Genomic DNA, 16,266 nt, shown 5'->3' on the forward strand with positions numbered 1-16,266 from the left:
CTCTGGGAAATAGAGTGTGTGTGTGTGTGTGTGTGTGTGTGTGTGTGTGTGTGATCTCAATGCCAATTTAAAAGTATTCACCCTACTTTAACACTTTGGAGCTGCCAGGAGCCACCAGAAGTAGACAAAGCTATATTCTAGTTACCATTTTTTTTCTATTTTAGAATCTCTCTCATTGTAGCGTATTACACTTCAGGATATAGAATAAGAGTGAAGGATATTTTCTTTAATTCTTCATGGATTTTTTTTTCTTTAATTCTAAACCCATTTAAAACCAAAAATACTGGCTACATTCCTGAAGCCTCCTGTCTCACCATTCTAGACTGAGGTGCTTTCTGAAAAAAACCACAAAAAATATGTATGTAATGGTTACTGCTGTTTATTAGTAACAATAATCAAGTTTTCTATTCAGATGCATTCAAGAGCTTGCATGATTTGATTTAGGGATTAAAAATGGATCTTAATTAATTAGATATTTTATTTATTTACATTTCAAATGTTATCTCCTTTCCAGGTTTCCCCTCCGAAAATCCCCTATCCTTTTCCTCCCTCCCCCTGATCCCCAACCTACCCATTCCTGCTTCCCTGTCCTGGCATTCCCCTACACTGGGACATCAAGCCTTCTCAGAGCCAAGGGCTTCTCCTCCCATTGATGTCTAACAAGCCCATCCTCTGTTACATATGCAGCTGGAGCCATGAGTCCCTCCATGTGTTTTCTTTAATTGGTGGTTTAGTCCCAGGGAACTCTGGGGGTACTGGTTAGTTCATATTGTTGTTCCTCCTACGGGACTGCAAACCCCTTTAACTCCTTGGATACTTTCTCTAGGTCCTTCATTGGGGACCCTGTGCTCAGTCGAATGGATGGTTGTGAGCATCCACTTCTGTATTTGTCAGAAGGCACTGGAAGAGCCTCTCAGGAGATAACTATATCAGGGTCCTGTCAGCAAGCATTTGTTGGCATCTGCAATAGTGTCTGGGTTTGGTGGTTGTTTATGGAATGGATCCCCAGGTGGAGCAGTCTCTGGATGGTCATTCCTTCTGTCTCTGCTCCACACTGTCTCTGTAACTCCTTCCAAAGGTATTTTATTCCCCCTTCTAAGAAGGATCATAGTATCCACACTTTGGTCTTCCTTCTTCTTGAGTTTCATGTGTTTTATGAATTGTATCTTGGGTATTCCAAGTTTCTGGGCTAATATCCACTTATCAGTGAGTGCATATCATGTGTGTTCTTTTGTGGTTGGGTTACCTCACTCAGAATGATATCCTCCAGATCTATCCATTTGCCTAAGAATTTCATAAATTCATTGTTTTATAATAGCTGAGTAGTACTCCATTGTGTAAATGTACCACATTTTCTGTATCCATTCCTCTGTTGAGGGACATCTGGGTTCTTTCCAGCTTCTGGATATTATAAATAAGGCTGCTATGAACATAGTGGAATATGTGTTCTTATTACCTGTTGGAGCATCTTCTGGGTATATGCCCAGGAGTGGTATTGCTGGGTCCTCAGGTTGCAATCCCTTCAGCAATGGAGGAGTCTTCTTCTTTCTCCACATCCTCGCCAGCATCTGCTGTCAGCTGAGTTTTGGTCTTAGCCATTCTGACTGGTGTGAGGTGGAATCTCAGGGTTGTTTTGTTTTGCATTTCCCTGATGACTAAGGATGTTGAACATTTTTTTAGGTGCTTCTCAGCCTTTTGGTATTCTTCAGTTGAGAATTTTTTGTTTAGCTCTGTACCCCATTTTTAATAGGGTTACTTGGTTTTCTGGAGTCCAACTTCTTGAGTTCTTTGTATATATTGGATATTGACCCCATATCAGATTTAGGATTGATAAATATCTTTTCCCAATCGGTTGGTTGCTGTTTTGTCTTATTGACAGTGTCCTTTGCCTTACAGAGAAGCTTTGCAATTTTATGAGATCCCATTTGTCGATTCAGCACAAGCCATTGCCGTTCTGTTCAGGAATTTTTCCCCTGTGCCCATATCTTCGAGGCTTTTCCCCACTTTCTCCTCTATAAGTTTCAGTGTCTCTGGTTTTATGTGGAGTTCCTTGATCCACTTAGACTTGAGCTTTGTACAAGGAGATAAGAATGGATCTATTCGCATTCTTCTACATGCTAACCACCAGTTGCACCAGCACCATTTGTTGAAAATGCTGTCTTTTTTCCCCCCACTGGATGGTTTCTCCTTTGTCAAAGATCAAGTGACCATAGGTGTGTGGGTTCAACAAATGGATCTGTAGTAGTGTAATATGTCTAACACATGCCAACAGATGCTCACTTGTGGCTTTACTCGGAAGGGAATCATTAGGTTCCAGGGCTTACAGATCTGTAGGTAGAGATGGGGGCACAGTGAGGCACATTTTACCGCCCTTCTCTGCGTCTTCAACTCTGCAGAGAGTTACGTCCAGGGACTGTCCTGGTTTTATCCTGGTTCCTCTGCCTCTCAGGCTTTAACTACCCTCTTCGGTAAGAAATGGCTCCAGAAACTCTTGCCAGTGTCTTTGCAACTGTTGCCAATGACAGCAGACTGGTGTCTTTGGCAGAGCATCTGCCTCACAGTTGCCCAAACAATTTTTTTTAATCTTTGAGATTTTTGTCTACTATTGTTTTATGGCTGTTTTGCCTACATATGTGTCTGTGCACCACAGCCATTGAATACCCTCAAACTAAAGTTACAGACCATTGTGAGCCGCCATGGGCTGGGACTCTGTGCTGAGCCATCTCTTCCAGTATGTTTTAACTGAAGAAAGGGAGGCTGAAAATGGGCTGTGTTCCCAGTAGGAGCTCTATGCTATCCCGCTGTTCTGGTGAGGCTTCCAGGCCCAGCTCAGTGAGTGAGGTCTTCCTAGGGTCTCTTCTCTGTGCGAATCAATTCATCTGTGGATCCCTTCCAGCGTCCACTTCCAAAATCTTGTCAGACATCTTTAGACACGATCCCAGCAGATTTTAACTTTGGCTCCAAATAAGCTTCCTCCTCCTCCTCCTCCTCCTCCTCCTCCTCCTCCTCCTCTTCCTCTCTCTGAATTGTTGTTTTAAGTATGTTTTGTTTGGATTTAAATGCAATACAGTCTTAAGAAAATGCCCTGATTCATTGGAGTTGTCATACCCTTGGGCCTAGAGGAATGACTTTAGTGATGGACGCTTTACTGCTCTTTAGGTTCGTACTGGATGGTAGAGAAATACGGATCAATATGTCGTGTGCAGTGCTTATCACCATCAATCCTGGGTAAGTATGAGAGTCTCATAGGAGGAGACCTGGGCTAAAACCCCTTTCTCTAGTCTTACCTGTGGGTGTGGCTGTTATACGCTATTCATCCTCCAGCATCTCGTTTTAAGAATGTGGAATAGAATGAGGAAAGGATCTGGGAGGCGTTAGGGTAGAGGGAGGGAGTGTGATCAGAATATAATGTATGGAATTCTCAAAGAATTGAATTTTTAAAACTTCGGTTGCAGGTTGCCATTCATTCATATGACCATATGGTCATCTCTCCTGTTTCTCCCCAAACCTGATCCTGGACCCCTCCTTTCCCTCCCACCTTCTCTCCTGCCCAGCTCTCTCCCTCCATCTGCCTCCTATAACCATTTTATTCCCCCTTCTAAGCGAGATTCAAGCTTCCTTACTTGGGCTTTCCTTCCTGTTTCTCTTCTTTGGGGCGGTCTTGTACTTTATGGCTAATGGTCACTTACAAGTGAGTACATACCAAGGGTTTCCCTTTTAATTACCTCACTCCTTTGCATTACTTCAGTCCTTTGGGTTACCTCACTCAGGATGCTATTCTCAAGTTCTATCCATTTCCCTGCAAAACTCATGATGTTTTTGCTTTTAATAGCTGAACAGTAAGTACTTTGTGTAGATGTCCATTTTCTTTATCCATTCTTCAGTTGAGGAACATCTAGGTTGTTGCTAGTTCTGGTTATTAAGAGTAAAGCTACTATGAACATAGTTGAACAAGTGTCTTTGAGGGATGGTGAAACATCTTTTGGGTATATGCCCAGGAATGGTGTAGCTAGGTCTTGAGGTAGAACTATTTCCAGTTTTCTAAGAAGCCCCCAAGTTAATTTCCAAAGTGATTCTACAAGTTTGTACTCCCACAGCAATGGAGGAGTGTTCCCCTCGCTCCACATCCTCCTTGCCAGTATGTGCTGTCACTTGAGTTTTTGATCTTAGCCATTCTAACCAGTGTAAGGTGAACTCTCAGGGTCATTTTGATTTGCAACTGATGACTACGGACGTTGAACGTTCTTTAAGTGCTTCTCAGCCATTCAAGATTCCTCTGTTGAGAATTCTCCATTTAGCTCTGTACCACAGCTTTAAATTAGGTTATTTGGATCGTTGGTTTTTAATTTCTCACGTTCTTTATAAAGTTTGTATATTAGCTGTCTGTTGAATGTAGGGTTGGTGAAGATCGTCTCCTAATCTGTAGGCTGCCATTTTGTCCTATTGACTATGTCCTTTGCCTTACAGAAGCTTTTCAGTTTCATGAGGCCCCATTTATCAATTGTTGATCTTAGAGCCTGAGCCATTGGTGTTCAGTTCAGGAAGTTGTCTCCTGTACCAGTGAGTTCAAGGCTATTCCCCACTTTCTGTTCTGTTAGATTTAGTGTATCCAGTTTTATGTTGAGGTCTTTTATCCACTTGGACTTTTGTGCCGGGTGAGAGATATGAATCTATTTGCATTCTTCTACATGCAGACATTCAGTTAGCCCAGCACCATTTGTTGAAGATGGTTTCTTTTTTTCCATTGTATATTTTTGCCTTTTTGTCAAAAATCAAGTGTCCATAGCTGTGTGGGTTTATTTGAGGGTCTTCAATTCTATCCCATTGATCAGTGTGTCTGTTTCTGTACCAATACCATGTAGTTTTTATCACTATTGCTCTGTAGTATAGCTTGAGATCAGAGATAGTGATACCTCCAGAAATTCTTTTATTGTTCAGGATCGTTTTTGCTATCCTGGGTTTTTTTTGTTTTGTTTTGTTTTGTTTTGTTTTGTTTTTCCATAGGAAGTTGAGAATTGTTCTTTCAAGGTCAGTAAAAAATTGTGTTGGAATATGGATGGAAATTGCACTGAATCTGCACATTGCTTTTGTTAAGCCGGCCATTTTCAATATGTTAATCCTACCGATCCATGAGGGAGATATTTCCATCTTTTGATACCTTCCCCAGTTTCTTTCTTCAGAGACTTGAAGTTCTTGACATATAGGTCTTTCACTTGCTTGGTTAGAGTTACACCAAGATATTTTATACTATTCATGGCTAATGTAAAAGGTGTTTTTTCCCTAATTTCTTTCTCAGCTTGGTTTTCATTTGTATAAATGAGGGCTACAGATTTTTTTGAGTTAATTTTCTATCCAGCTACTTTGCTGAAGGTGTTTATCAGCTGTGGGAGTTCTCTGGTCAACTTTTTGAGGTTGCTTATGTATATTATATCATCCACAAATGGTAAGTATGTTGACTTCTTCCTTTCCAATTTGTATCCCCTTGATTTCCTTTAGTTGTCTTATTGCTCTGGCTAGAACTTCAAGTACTATATTATTCAATATAGATAGGGAGAGAGTGAGCATCCTTGTCTTGTCCTTGATTTTAGTGGAATTTCTTTAAGTTTCTTTCCATTTAGTTTGGTGTTGGCTACTGGTGTGCTGTATGTTGCTTTTATTATGTTTAGGCATGTGCCTTGTATTCCTGATCTCTCTAATACTTTTAACATGAAAGAGTGTTGGATTTTGTCAAAGGCTTTTTCAGCCTCTAATGATATGATCATGTGATTTTTTCTTTCAGTTTGTTTATATGGTGGACTATGTTGATGGATTTTTGTATCTTGAACCATCCCTGCATCCCTAGGATGAAGCCTACTTGATCATTGTAGATGATGTTTTTGATGTGTTCCTGGATTTGATTTGCGAGTATTTTATTATGTGTTGGCATTGATATTCATCAGAGAAATTTGTCTAGAATTTTCTTTCTTTGTTGAGTTCTTGTGTGTTTACATATAAGGGTGACTGTATGTCATAGAATGAATTTGGCAGTGCTCCTTCTGTTTCTATTTTGTGGAATAATATTTTCTTTTTGTTAGTTTGGCTAAAGGTTTGTCTATCTTGTTGATTTTCTCAAAGAACCAGCTCTTGGTTTCATTGATTCTTTGTATTGTTTTCTTTGTTCTCTAATTGATTGGTTTCAGCCCTGATTTTGCTTATTTCCTGCCTTCTACTCCTCTTCAGTGTGCTTGCTTCTTTTTTCTAGAGCTTTCAGGTGTACTTTTAAATTGCTGGTATGAGAACTTTCTAATTTCTTTATGGAGGTACTTAGTGCTGTGAACTTTCCTCTTAGCACTACTTTCATTGTGTTTCATAAATTTGGGTACTGTCTTAGTTAGGGTTTTACTGCTGTGAACAGACACCATGACCAAGGCAAGTCTTAATAAAACAACATTTAATTGGGGCTGGCTTACAGGTTCAGAGGTTCAGTCCATTATCATCAAGGTGGGAGCATGGCACCATCCAGGCAGGCATGGCACAGGTAGAGCTGAGAGTTCTACATCTTTATCCAAAGGCTGCTAATGGAAGACTGACTTCCAGGCAACTAGGGTGAGGATCTTATGCCCACACCCACAGTGACACATCCATTCTGACCAGGTCACACCTATTCCAACAAGGCCACACCTCCCGATGGTGCCACTCCCTGGTCCAAGGATATACAAACCATCACAGGTAGATTGTGCCTTCATTTTCGTTGAATTCTAGAAAGTCTTTAATTTCTTCTCTGACCCAGAAATCATTGAGTAGAAAGTTGTTCAATTCCCATGAGTGTGTAGGCTTTCTGGTATTTCTGAAGTCACCTTTTTAAAATTATTTTTATTTTATTTTTTTAAAAGAAATCCATTAGTGGTTTGATAAGATACAAGGCATTATTTCAATTTTCTTGTATCTGTTGAGGCTTGCTTTGTGACTGACTATATCAACAATTTTGGAGAAGGATCCATGAGGTGCTGAGAAGAAGGTATATTCTTTTGTGTTTGGGTGAAATACTCTATAGATGTTTGTTAGGTCCATTTGACTCATAATATTAGTTTCGGTATTTTTCTGTTCAGTTTTGGTCTGAATGACCTGTCAGTTCGTGAAAGTGGAGTGTTGAAGTCTCCCATTATTAATGTGTGGGGTTCAATGTGCAATTTAAGCTTTAGCAATGCTTATTTTACAAATGTGGGTGCTCTTGTGTTTGAGGCATAGATGTTCAGAATTAAAATGAACATCTTGGAAGATTTTTTTCCTTTAATGAATATGAAGTATCCTTCCCTGTTGCTTTTGATTAATTTTGGTTGAAAGTCTATTTTATTGGATATTGGAATGCCTATTCCAGCTTGCTTCTTGGGTCCATTTGCTTGGAAAACTTTTTTCCAGCCCTTTTCTCTGAGGTAATATCTGTCCTTATTGCTGAGGTGTGTTTCTTGTATGTAGCAGAATGATGGATCCTGTTTTTACATCCAGTCTCTTAGCTTGTGTCCTTTTTTTTTTTAATTAGATATTTTCTTTATTTACATTTCAAATGTTATCCCCTTTCCAGGTTTCCCCTCTGAAACTCCCCATCCCCTTCCCACTTCTCCCTGCTCACCAACCCACCCATTCCTGCTTCCTAGCCCTGGCATTCCCCTACACTGGGGCATAGAGCCTTCACAGGACCAAGGACCTCTCCTTCCATTGATGTCTAACAAGCCCATCCTCTGCTACACATGCAGCTGGAGCCATGAGTCCCACCCTGTGTACTCTTTGGTTGGTGGTTTAGTCTCTGGGAGCTCTGGGGGTACTGGCTAGTTCATATTGTTGTTCCTCCTACGGGACTGCAAACCCCTTCAACTCCTTGAGTACCTTCTCTAGCTCCTTCATTGGGGACCCTGTGCTCAGTCGAATGGAAGGCACTTTGTCAGAAGGCACTGGCAGAGCCTCTCAGGAGACAGCTATATCAGGATCCTGTCAGCAAGTATTTGTTGGCATCCATGATAGTATCTGGGTTTGGTGGTTGTATATGGGATGGACCCCCAGGTGGAGCAGTCTCTGGATTGTCATTCCTTCTGTCTCTGCTCCACACTTTGTCTCTGTAACTCCTTCCAAAGGTATTTTATTCCCCCTTCTAAGAAGGATCATAGTATCCACACTTTGGTCTTCCTTCTTCTTGAGTTTCATGTGTTTTATGAATTGTATCTTGGGTATTCCAAGCTTCTGGGCTAATATCCACTTATCAGTGAGTGTATATCATGTGTGTTCTTTTGTGGTTGGGTTACCTCACTCAGAATGATATCCTCCAGACCCATCCATTTGCCTAAGAATTTCATAAATTCATTGTTTTATAATAGCTGAGTAGTACTCCATTGTGTAAATGCACCACATTTTCTGTATCCATTCCTCTGTTGAAGGACATCTGGGTTCTTTCCAGCTTCTGGATATTATAAATAAGGCTGCTATGAACATAGTGGAATATGTGTCCTTATTACCTGTTGGAGCATCTTCTGGGTATATGCCCAGAAGTAGTATTGCTGTATCCTCAGGTAGTACTATGTCCAGTTTTCTGAGGAGCTGCCAAACTTATTTCCAGAGTGGTTGTACCAGCTTGCAATCCCACCAGCAATGGAGGAGTGTTCCTCTTTTTCCACATCCTCGCCAGCATGTACTGTCACCTGAGTTTTTGATCTTAGCCATTCTGACTGGTGTGAGGTGGAATCTCAGGGTTGTTTTGATTTGCATTTCCCTGATGACTAAGGATGCTGAACATTTTTTTAGGTGCTTCTCAGCCTTTTGGTATTCCTCAGTTGAGAATTCTTTGTTTAGCTCTGTACCCCATTTTTAGTAGGTTTAGTTAGTTTTTAGTAGGGTTTTCTGGAGTCTAACTTCTTGGGTTCTTTGTATATATTGGATATTAGCCTTTTATCAGATAGCCCATGTCTTTTTATTGGGGAATTAAATCCATTGATGTTGAGAGATATTGATGACCAGTGATTGTTAATTCCTGTTATTTGGATGATGGTAGTGGTAGTTTGTGTGTATGTGTTTGTGTGTGCTTCCCTTGTTTTGGCTAGTATGGAGTTATTTATTTCTTGTGTTTTCTTGGATGTAGTTGTCTTTCTTGAGTTGGAGTTTTCCTTCTAGTATATTTCGTAGGGCTGGATTTGTGGATAGATTTTGTTTAAATTTGGATTTTTCTTGAAGTATCTTGTTTTCTTCATATATGGTTATTGAGAGTGTTGCTGGGTATAGTAGTCTGAGTAGGCATTTGTGGTTTTTTAGAGGTTGCAAGATATCTGTTTAGGCCCTTCTAGCTTTTAGAGTCTCTGTTGAGAAGTTGGGTATAATTCATGCATTCTTTAGGAAAGTTTTCTTTTATGATTTTCTAGAAAATGTTTTCTGGGCCTTAGAGCTGGGACTCTTCGCCTTCTTCTCTTCCTATTATTGCTAGGTTAGGGCTTTCATGGTTTACTAGATTTCCTGGAGGATTTGTGTCAGGAATTTTTTAGATTTAACTTTTTCTTTGATGTATCAACTTCTTCTATTGTATCTTCTATGCCTAAGAGTCTCTCTTCCATCTCCTGTATTTTGATGGTGATGCTTGCATCTGTTGTTCCTGTTCTCTTCCCTAGGTTTTCCATCTCCAGGATTCCCTCAGTTTATATTTTCTTTATTGCTTCCACTCACATTTTCTGTTCTTAAACAGTTTGGTTCACTTCCTGCACCTGGTTAATTGTATTTTCCTGTGTTTCTTTAAGGAATTTTATGGCCTCTATCATCTTTATAAGATTGAATTGAGGTCATTTTCTTGTACTTTGATTGTGTTAGCATAGTCAGAGCTTGCAGTGGAAGAGTAGCTTTGCTCTGAAGGTGCTATATCGCCCTGGCTTTTGTTGTTTGTATTCTTTCAAGGGCCTTTAGCCATCTGGATGGTTTGGGGCTCTGGATGTTCCTGTTGCAGTAGATATTGGGAAAGGGGTCCTGGTGTGCTGGGCCTTTGATGGGTATTCTTTGGCTGTATGGTTCCTGATAAGCATGTCTGAAGTGGGTAAAGAGGTGACAGAAGTATAGAGGACCACTGGGGATACCAGACTGCTCAGGGCAGCTCAGGTACCCCAAAAGACTCAACAGGGAAGGTGGGTAGGGGAAGAGAAGCTAGCCTGTGTGGCTCAGGATCCACAGGTCTCATGAAAGTGGGGAGAATGGAGGTCCCCCTGGGATAGCAGACTGTTCAGGGTACCTGGGGGTGCCCCAGAGTGCTTCTAGCAATCTTGCCACCTCTTCTTCCATTGTAATCCCCAAGCCTCCAGGTATGAGGTGTTATACTGATGTCTACTTATGGCTGAGTGTTCTTCAGTCTCTTGCTCTCTGAAGCTAGACCAGTTGTATCTGTGTCCATCACCATGTTCTCTTAAGATGTTTCTCTGATGAAGGTCCAAGTGCACCAATCTATAAGGATAAGTCATGAGGAGTCAATTTAATAGTGTGCAGAGTATTTTCAAGAGGCTTTCCTGGCTCTGTCACCTGTCCAGCCACGGGTTCTTGGCTCTCATAATGGTGCTAAGTATGAATCCCATCTCATGGAGCTGGCACAGACAGCTCTTTTTGTGAATAGATACATCTCTGCCCTGTGCACATGGGTAATGTTACATTAAGCCTCTGACTTAAGGCCAGGTTCGTCAGACATATGAATAGGTACCACAATAGCCCAAGGAGTCAGAAAGAGCTGAGCTGAGCCATAGAATGAGATACAAGGAGTATTTTAGACCAGCATGTTCATGGGATGAAAGGTAAAAACCTCAACATAAATTAATTTTCATGTAAGGGTCACACAAAAAGCCAATAGAATTATTTGAGGGCAAAGCAATATAGTTTTGAATTTGAAAAACTACAAAGCATGGTAGGATTTTTATTATTGTTGTTGCTGTTTTCCTTTTCCTCTTTAGAACTACAGGTCGGGTTGAAATCCCAGATAACTTAAAATATCTGTTCCGCTTAGTGTCGATAATGGTGCCCCACTATAAAATGATCACTGAAGTAATTCTGTTTTCATATGGCTTCAAATCTTCACGATCACTGTCTGGAAAGATAGTTCACCTTTATGATTTAGCTGACAAGCAGCTCTCAAAACAGGTGAGGAACTGCCTCTCTCCAAAGACTTAAAGCTGGTTATGGAAATGAGACTCAAAGGCATTTCTGTTATTGGCCAGGAATCAGCAAGACCAGACCCATCATGAAATGGGAAGTACTGTGTTCACTGTAGCTAGGCATCCAGAGTCCTCGGCCTCGCCTCCACGGTCGGGGGACAGTGACACCATCTATGATATTTCAGACCACATGTGCTCCCTCTGCGTGTGGATACCAGCCTCCACACCAGTGCTCTCCAGCTCTTTGTGCACCTCAGTAATTTGTAGAACTTGTGAAAGCACAGGTCCTGTGCCTGATCCTTGGTGTGATTCTGTGTCAGTTCACCGATGAGCACTGCTTTAGTACACTCCATTCCTGGTACTGCTGACTTGAATCCCACACCTTTTTGAGAATGGTTCTGGGATTTGAGTATTTGTTTCTAACCCAAAATGGTTTGGACAGCTAACAGCATTCTCTCCAAAGTCATCCTTTCCCTAAAATTATTCTCATAGTTCCTCTTCCCAGTTCTCAGACACTTTTACACGTAATACCCTTCCTCTCAAAAAGAGACTTCTCTTGAGTGCAGTAATGCAGCCTGTAGTCCTCGGAACTGGAGAGACTGAAACAGTGGGAAGGTCTGAGTCCAAGAGTTCAAGGCCAGGCTGGGTAACATAGAAAAACTCTGGGGAAAGGGGGGGATGGAGGGAGGACAAGAACATAGGGACTTTCTTGGCACCAACGTGGAAGAGAAATAAGAACACTAGAGGTAGAATTAAGGTTTCTGGATTTGTGCAGATAACTCCTTTTCTAGAATAGATGGCTGTAAGCCCAGCAGTGGTGTTGTACACCTTTAACTCCAGTACTCAGGAGGCAGAGGCAAATGGATTGCTATAGTGAGCTCCAGGATATCCAGGGTTACACAAAGAGACCCTGCCTCAAAAAAGCAGGAAAAAAAATCTGATTAATTGTTGTAAATGATTCTATTTTTTTCCTTGAAAATGGTTAGTAACTCAAATATTGAATACTGTATTTTAGGAACATTATGATTTTGGCTTGAGGACCTTGAAGACAGTTCTAATAATGACAGAAAAGAAGATACTGGAGCATAAATGGTCAGTTGAATTGTGAATTTAGTGTGAGGTCTGGAGAGTTACATACCACTGGGCTGGTAATTTGTAGAATTTTAATTAAGGATGACTGGGAAGCTGCTGCAGCACCTCACTAGGATGGACTGACAGGGTCCTGTGGTACCAAAAAGACAGAACTGAACGAGATCAGCACCTTAGAAAGAATAATAAAAGGGGAGAAAATGCTTACAAGCTGGGTATTTCGTGCTCAAAGGACAGTCTTCTAACCTGTTCATGCTTGCTCTCTCCAACTGCTACAGTGGTAGGGGCGAGCACCTCTCTGAGTTAGACGAGTCCCTCATCCTCATCGAGGCCATCCGAGAAGCCAGTTTGTCCAAGCTCCTTCCGGAAGATGTCCTACCTTTTGAAAAGATCATAGAAGATGTTTTTCCTAGAATAACGGTTTCAAAAATAAATCACCTTACCTTGGAGGTAATGAGACCCTGGGAAACAGCACCAGGTCATGTGGAGGTAGAATCTGTGTGGGTTTAAATCCAGTGACTCTTTCTGCAATACTCTACTCAAGGGGAGTAGATCACAGGACTTGAGGATAAAAGCACTTTGCAGGCATGTCCACTCCCCCTCCCCCAGGGGAGTGGAAGGATCATTAAGCACACTATGACTGATGAAAAAACAAATGATAGTGGGGTGCTTTGTGTTGAGTTCTCCTTAAGTGATGGTGCTGGGTTCCCCTGTAATAGCTGAGATAACTCCCTATGCTTAGGAGAATTTAACTGTTTTGTCCATGTGTGTTTACTGCATTCTGGGTGTTTCCACAAGGTTTCCCAAGTTGCTCCCCTAAGACGTGTGTGAGTGCACAGGCAAAGCCAGTGTTGAACTGGCATTGCCTTAAGTACCAAATCAAGATTATTTTGACAAAAACTGGCTCCTCCACCCGGCAGCCAGGTCACCCTTCCACCATAGCCTGCGCTTCCTGCTCCCGCCTGCTTCCTGTCTCCCAGTCTTCCAGACTCTGACCTGACTTGAGAGGGGGGTTGTTTTGTTTTGATTTGTTTTGTTTCTTAGTTATCTCAGGAAGTTCAATAGAAGCAGCTTTATAATAGCTGCTTTTAATATATCAGTAGGATATGTAATCAACATGACAGAGCATTCACAGGTTACATACTAAGTGCTAGCACATATGAAGCATGTGGCGAACATGACCATACACAATGTGGGAAGGATCACAAGAATTTCTCTTGAAAACCATTCAAAGCTTATATTTGTTTTTTATTATAATTGGTCCATTATGGCCTGAAAATAAGTTTGTCTTAACCACTGTGGGTCTCCTAACGATGGCATTGTTCAACTCGACTGTTTGACTCCTGTCTTAGAATGGATTATTATGGAGTTGATTCTCTCAAGTCCATGCTTTTGAGATAGTTCCTGTTGCCTATTTTTCTACAGTAGACTTTTTTCCCTTAGACCATCCAGCCATCTGATCCAACACATTATTATTTTCTTAATGAACCAGCCTTTGATTTAATCCACCTTCTGCTTCCAAATGCCTTGCTATCTCTTTTAAAGTTTGAAATATTTTTCTGACGTCTTCTGTGGCTTCCATCTTTTGGAGTAAGTTTTATTTTTTAGTTCATTTAGTTTTCTTTTTTTTATTCTTGTTTTGCTTTTAGTTGGTGAATTGTATTACATATGGTTTTTTTGGTACAAATGTGATATTAAATACATGCACATATTGTCAAACATTCAAATCATGTATCTAATATATCAAACATTTTTCATTTCTTTGCGACATTCTAAGTTCTCATTTCTAATTTTTCTTAGTTGAGATGCCTGGAACATAATCAATATATCTATATTTTATGTGTACCTTGTATTTTGAAGTACATTCTGTATCTAGTTTTTCCAATTAGAGAAGCCATTGAAAGTGTGTGCAAGATGAACACTTCAGTATTAACTCTTTGATCTAGAGAGATTACTCTTTTTATATGTATATACAAACAATTTATAAAGCATAAAATACTAAAAAAAAATTCCACATATTTTCTTTTATTTGGTATCCCAGGAAAATACTCAAAATTAAAATATAATTTTTTTCATAATGAAATGCTTTAAGTAGAAGCTTCAAGAAACTTCAATCAAACATTCTGTGATAATGATTAATATGAGTTACATAGTAAAGCAGATAACCGAAAATCCAAATATATATTAGGGGCCCACTGTCGTACAAGAGGATGGATTATCACATCATTAAGTTTTTTGTTGTTGTTATTGTTGCTTTTATTACTTTTTTATTAGATATTTTCTTTATATACATTTCAAATACTATCCTGAAAGTTCCCTATACCTTCCCTCCGCCCTGCTCTCCTACCCACCCACTCACTCACACTTCTTGGCCCTGGCATTCCCCTGTACTGGGGCATATAAACTTTGCAAGACCAAGGGGCCTCTCTTTCCAATGATGGCCGACTAGGCCATCTTCTGCTACATATGCAGCTAGAGACACGAACTCTGGGGGTACTGGTTAGTTCATATTGTTGTTCCACCTATAGGGTTACAGACCCCTTCAGCTCCTTGGGTGCTTTCTCTAGCTTCTACATTGGGGGCCCTGTGTTCCATCTTATAGATGACTGTGAGCATCCACTTCTGTATTTGCCAGGCACTGGCATAGCCTCATATGAGACAGCTATACCAGGGTCCCTTCAGCAAAATCTTTCTGGCATATGCAATAGTGTCTGGGTTTGGTGGCTGATTATGGGATGGATCCCCAGGTAGGGTAGTCTCTGGATAATCCATCCTTTCATCTTAGCTCCAACCTTTGTCTCTGTAACTCCTTTCATGGGTATTTTGTTCCCTATTCTAAGGAGGAATGAAGTATCCACCCATTGGTCTTCCCTCTTCGTGATTTTCTTGTGTTTTGCAAATTGTATCGTGGGTGTTCTATGTTTCTGGGCTAATATTCACTTATCAGTGAGTGTATATCTAATGACTTCTTTTGTGATTGGGTTACCTCACTAAGAATTATATCCTCCAGATACATCCATTTGTCCAAGAATTTCATAAATCCATTGTTTTTAATAGCTGAGTAGTACTTCATTGTGTAAATGTACCACATTTTCTGTATCCATTCCTCTGTTAAGGGACATCTAGGTTCTTTCCAGCTTCTGGCTATTATAAATAAGACTGCTATGAACATAGTGGAGCATGTGTTCTTATTACCAGTTGGAACTTCTTCTGAGTATATTCCCAGGAGAGGTATTGCTGTATATTCCATTAGTATTATGTCCAATTTTCTGAGGAACCTCCAGACTGACTTCCAGAGTGGTTGTACAAGCTTTCCATCCTACCAGCAGTGGAGGAGTGTTCCTCTTTCTCTACATCCTCGCCAGCATCTGCTGTCACCTGAATTTTTGATCTTAGCCATTCCGACTGGTGTGAGATGGAATCTCAGGGTTGTTTTGATTTGCATTTCCCTGATGATTAAGGGTGTTGAACATTTTTTCAGGTGCTTCTCAGTCATTCGGTATTCATCAGTTGAGAATTCTTTGTTTAGCTCTGTACCCCATATTTTAATGGGGTTATTTGAATTTCTGGAGTCCAGTTTCTTGAGCTCTTTGTATATATTGGATATTAGTCTCCTATCAGATTTAGGATTGGTAAAAATCCTTTCCCAATCTGTTAGTGGCCTTTTTGTCTTATTGACAGTGTATTTTGCCTTACAGAAGCTTTGCAATTTTATGAGGTCCCATTTGTCAATTCTTGATCTTACAGCACAGGCCATTGCTGTTCTGTTTAGGAATTTTTCCCCTGTGCCCATATCTTCAAGGATTTTCCCCACTTTCTCCTCTATTAATTTCAGTGTCTCTGGTCTTATGTGGAGGTCTTTGATCCACTTAAACTTGAGCTTTGTATAAGGAGATAAGAAAGGATCAATTTGCATTCTTCTACATGATAACTTCCAGTTGTGCCAGCACCATTTGTTGAAAATGCTGTCTTTTTTCCACTGGATGGTTTTAGCTCCCATGATCAAGTAACCATAGGTGTGTGGATTCATTTCTGG

At 40.6% G+C, this 16,266-nt stretch overlaps 1 protein-coding gene across 2 annotated transcripts in view; it reads left to right on the plus strand.

Annotated features, from left to right (window-relative positions):
• The window catches only part of Dnah14 (dynein, axonemal, heavy chain 14), a 238,340-nt gene that overhangs the window by 77,243 nt on the left and 144,831 nt on the right, over positions 1–16,266 (plus strand). For both annotated transcript variants that reach the window (NM_001377039.1, XM_017314066.2), the window contains 4 exons: positions 3,160–3,228; positions 10,941–11,127; positions 12,157–12,233; positions 12,509–12,680. In NM_001377039.1, coding sequence (NP_001363968.1) covers positions 3,160–3,228; positions 10,941–11,127; positions 12,157–12,233; positions 12,509–12,680 — 505 coding nt within the window. The remainder of the gene's footprint in view (positions 1–3,159; positions 3,229–10,940; positions 11,128–12,156; positions 12,234–12,508; positions 12,681–16,266) is intronic.

Source organism: Mus musculus, chromosome 1 (assembly GCF_000001635.26).
Source record: "Mus musculus strain C57BL/6J chromosome 1, GRCm38.p6 C57BL/6J".
Taxonomy (NCBI): Eukaryota; Metazoa; Chordata; class Mammalia; order Rodentia; family Muridae; genus Mus; species Mus musculus.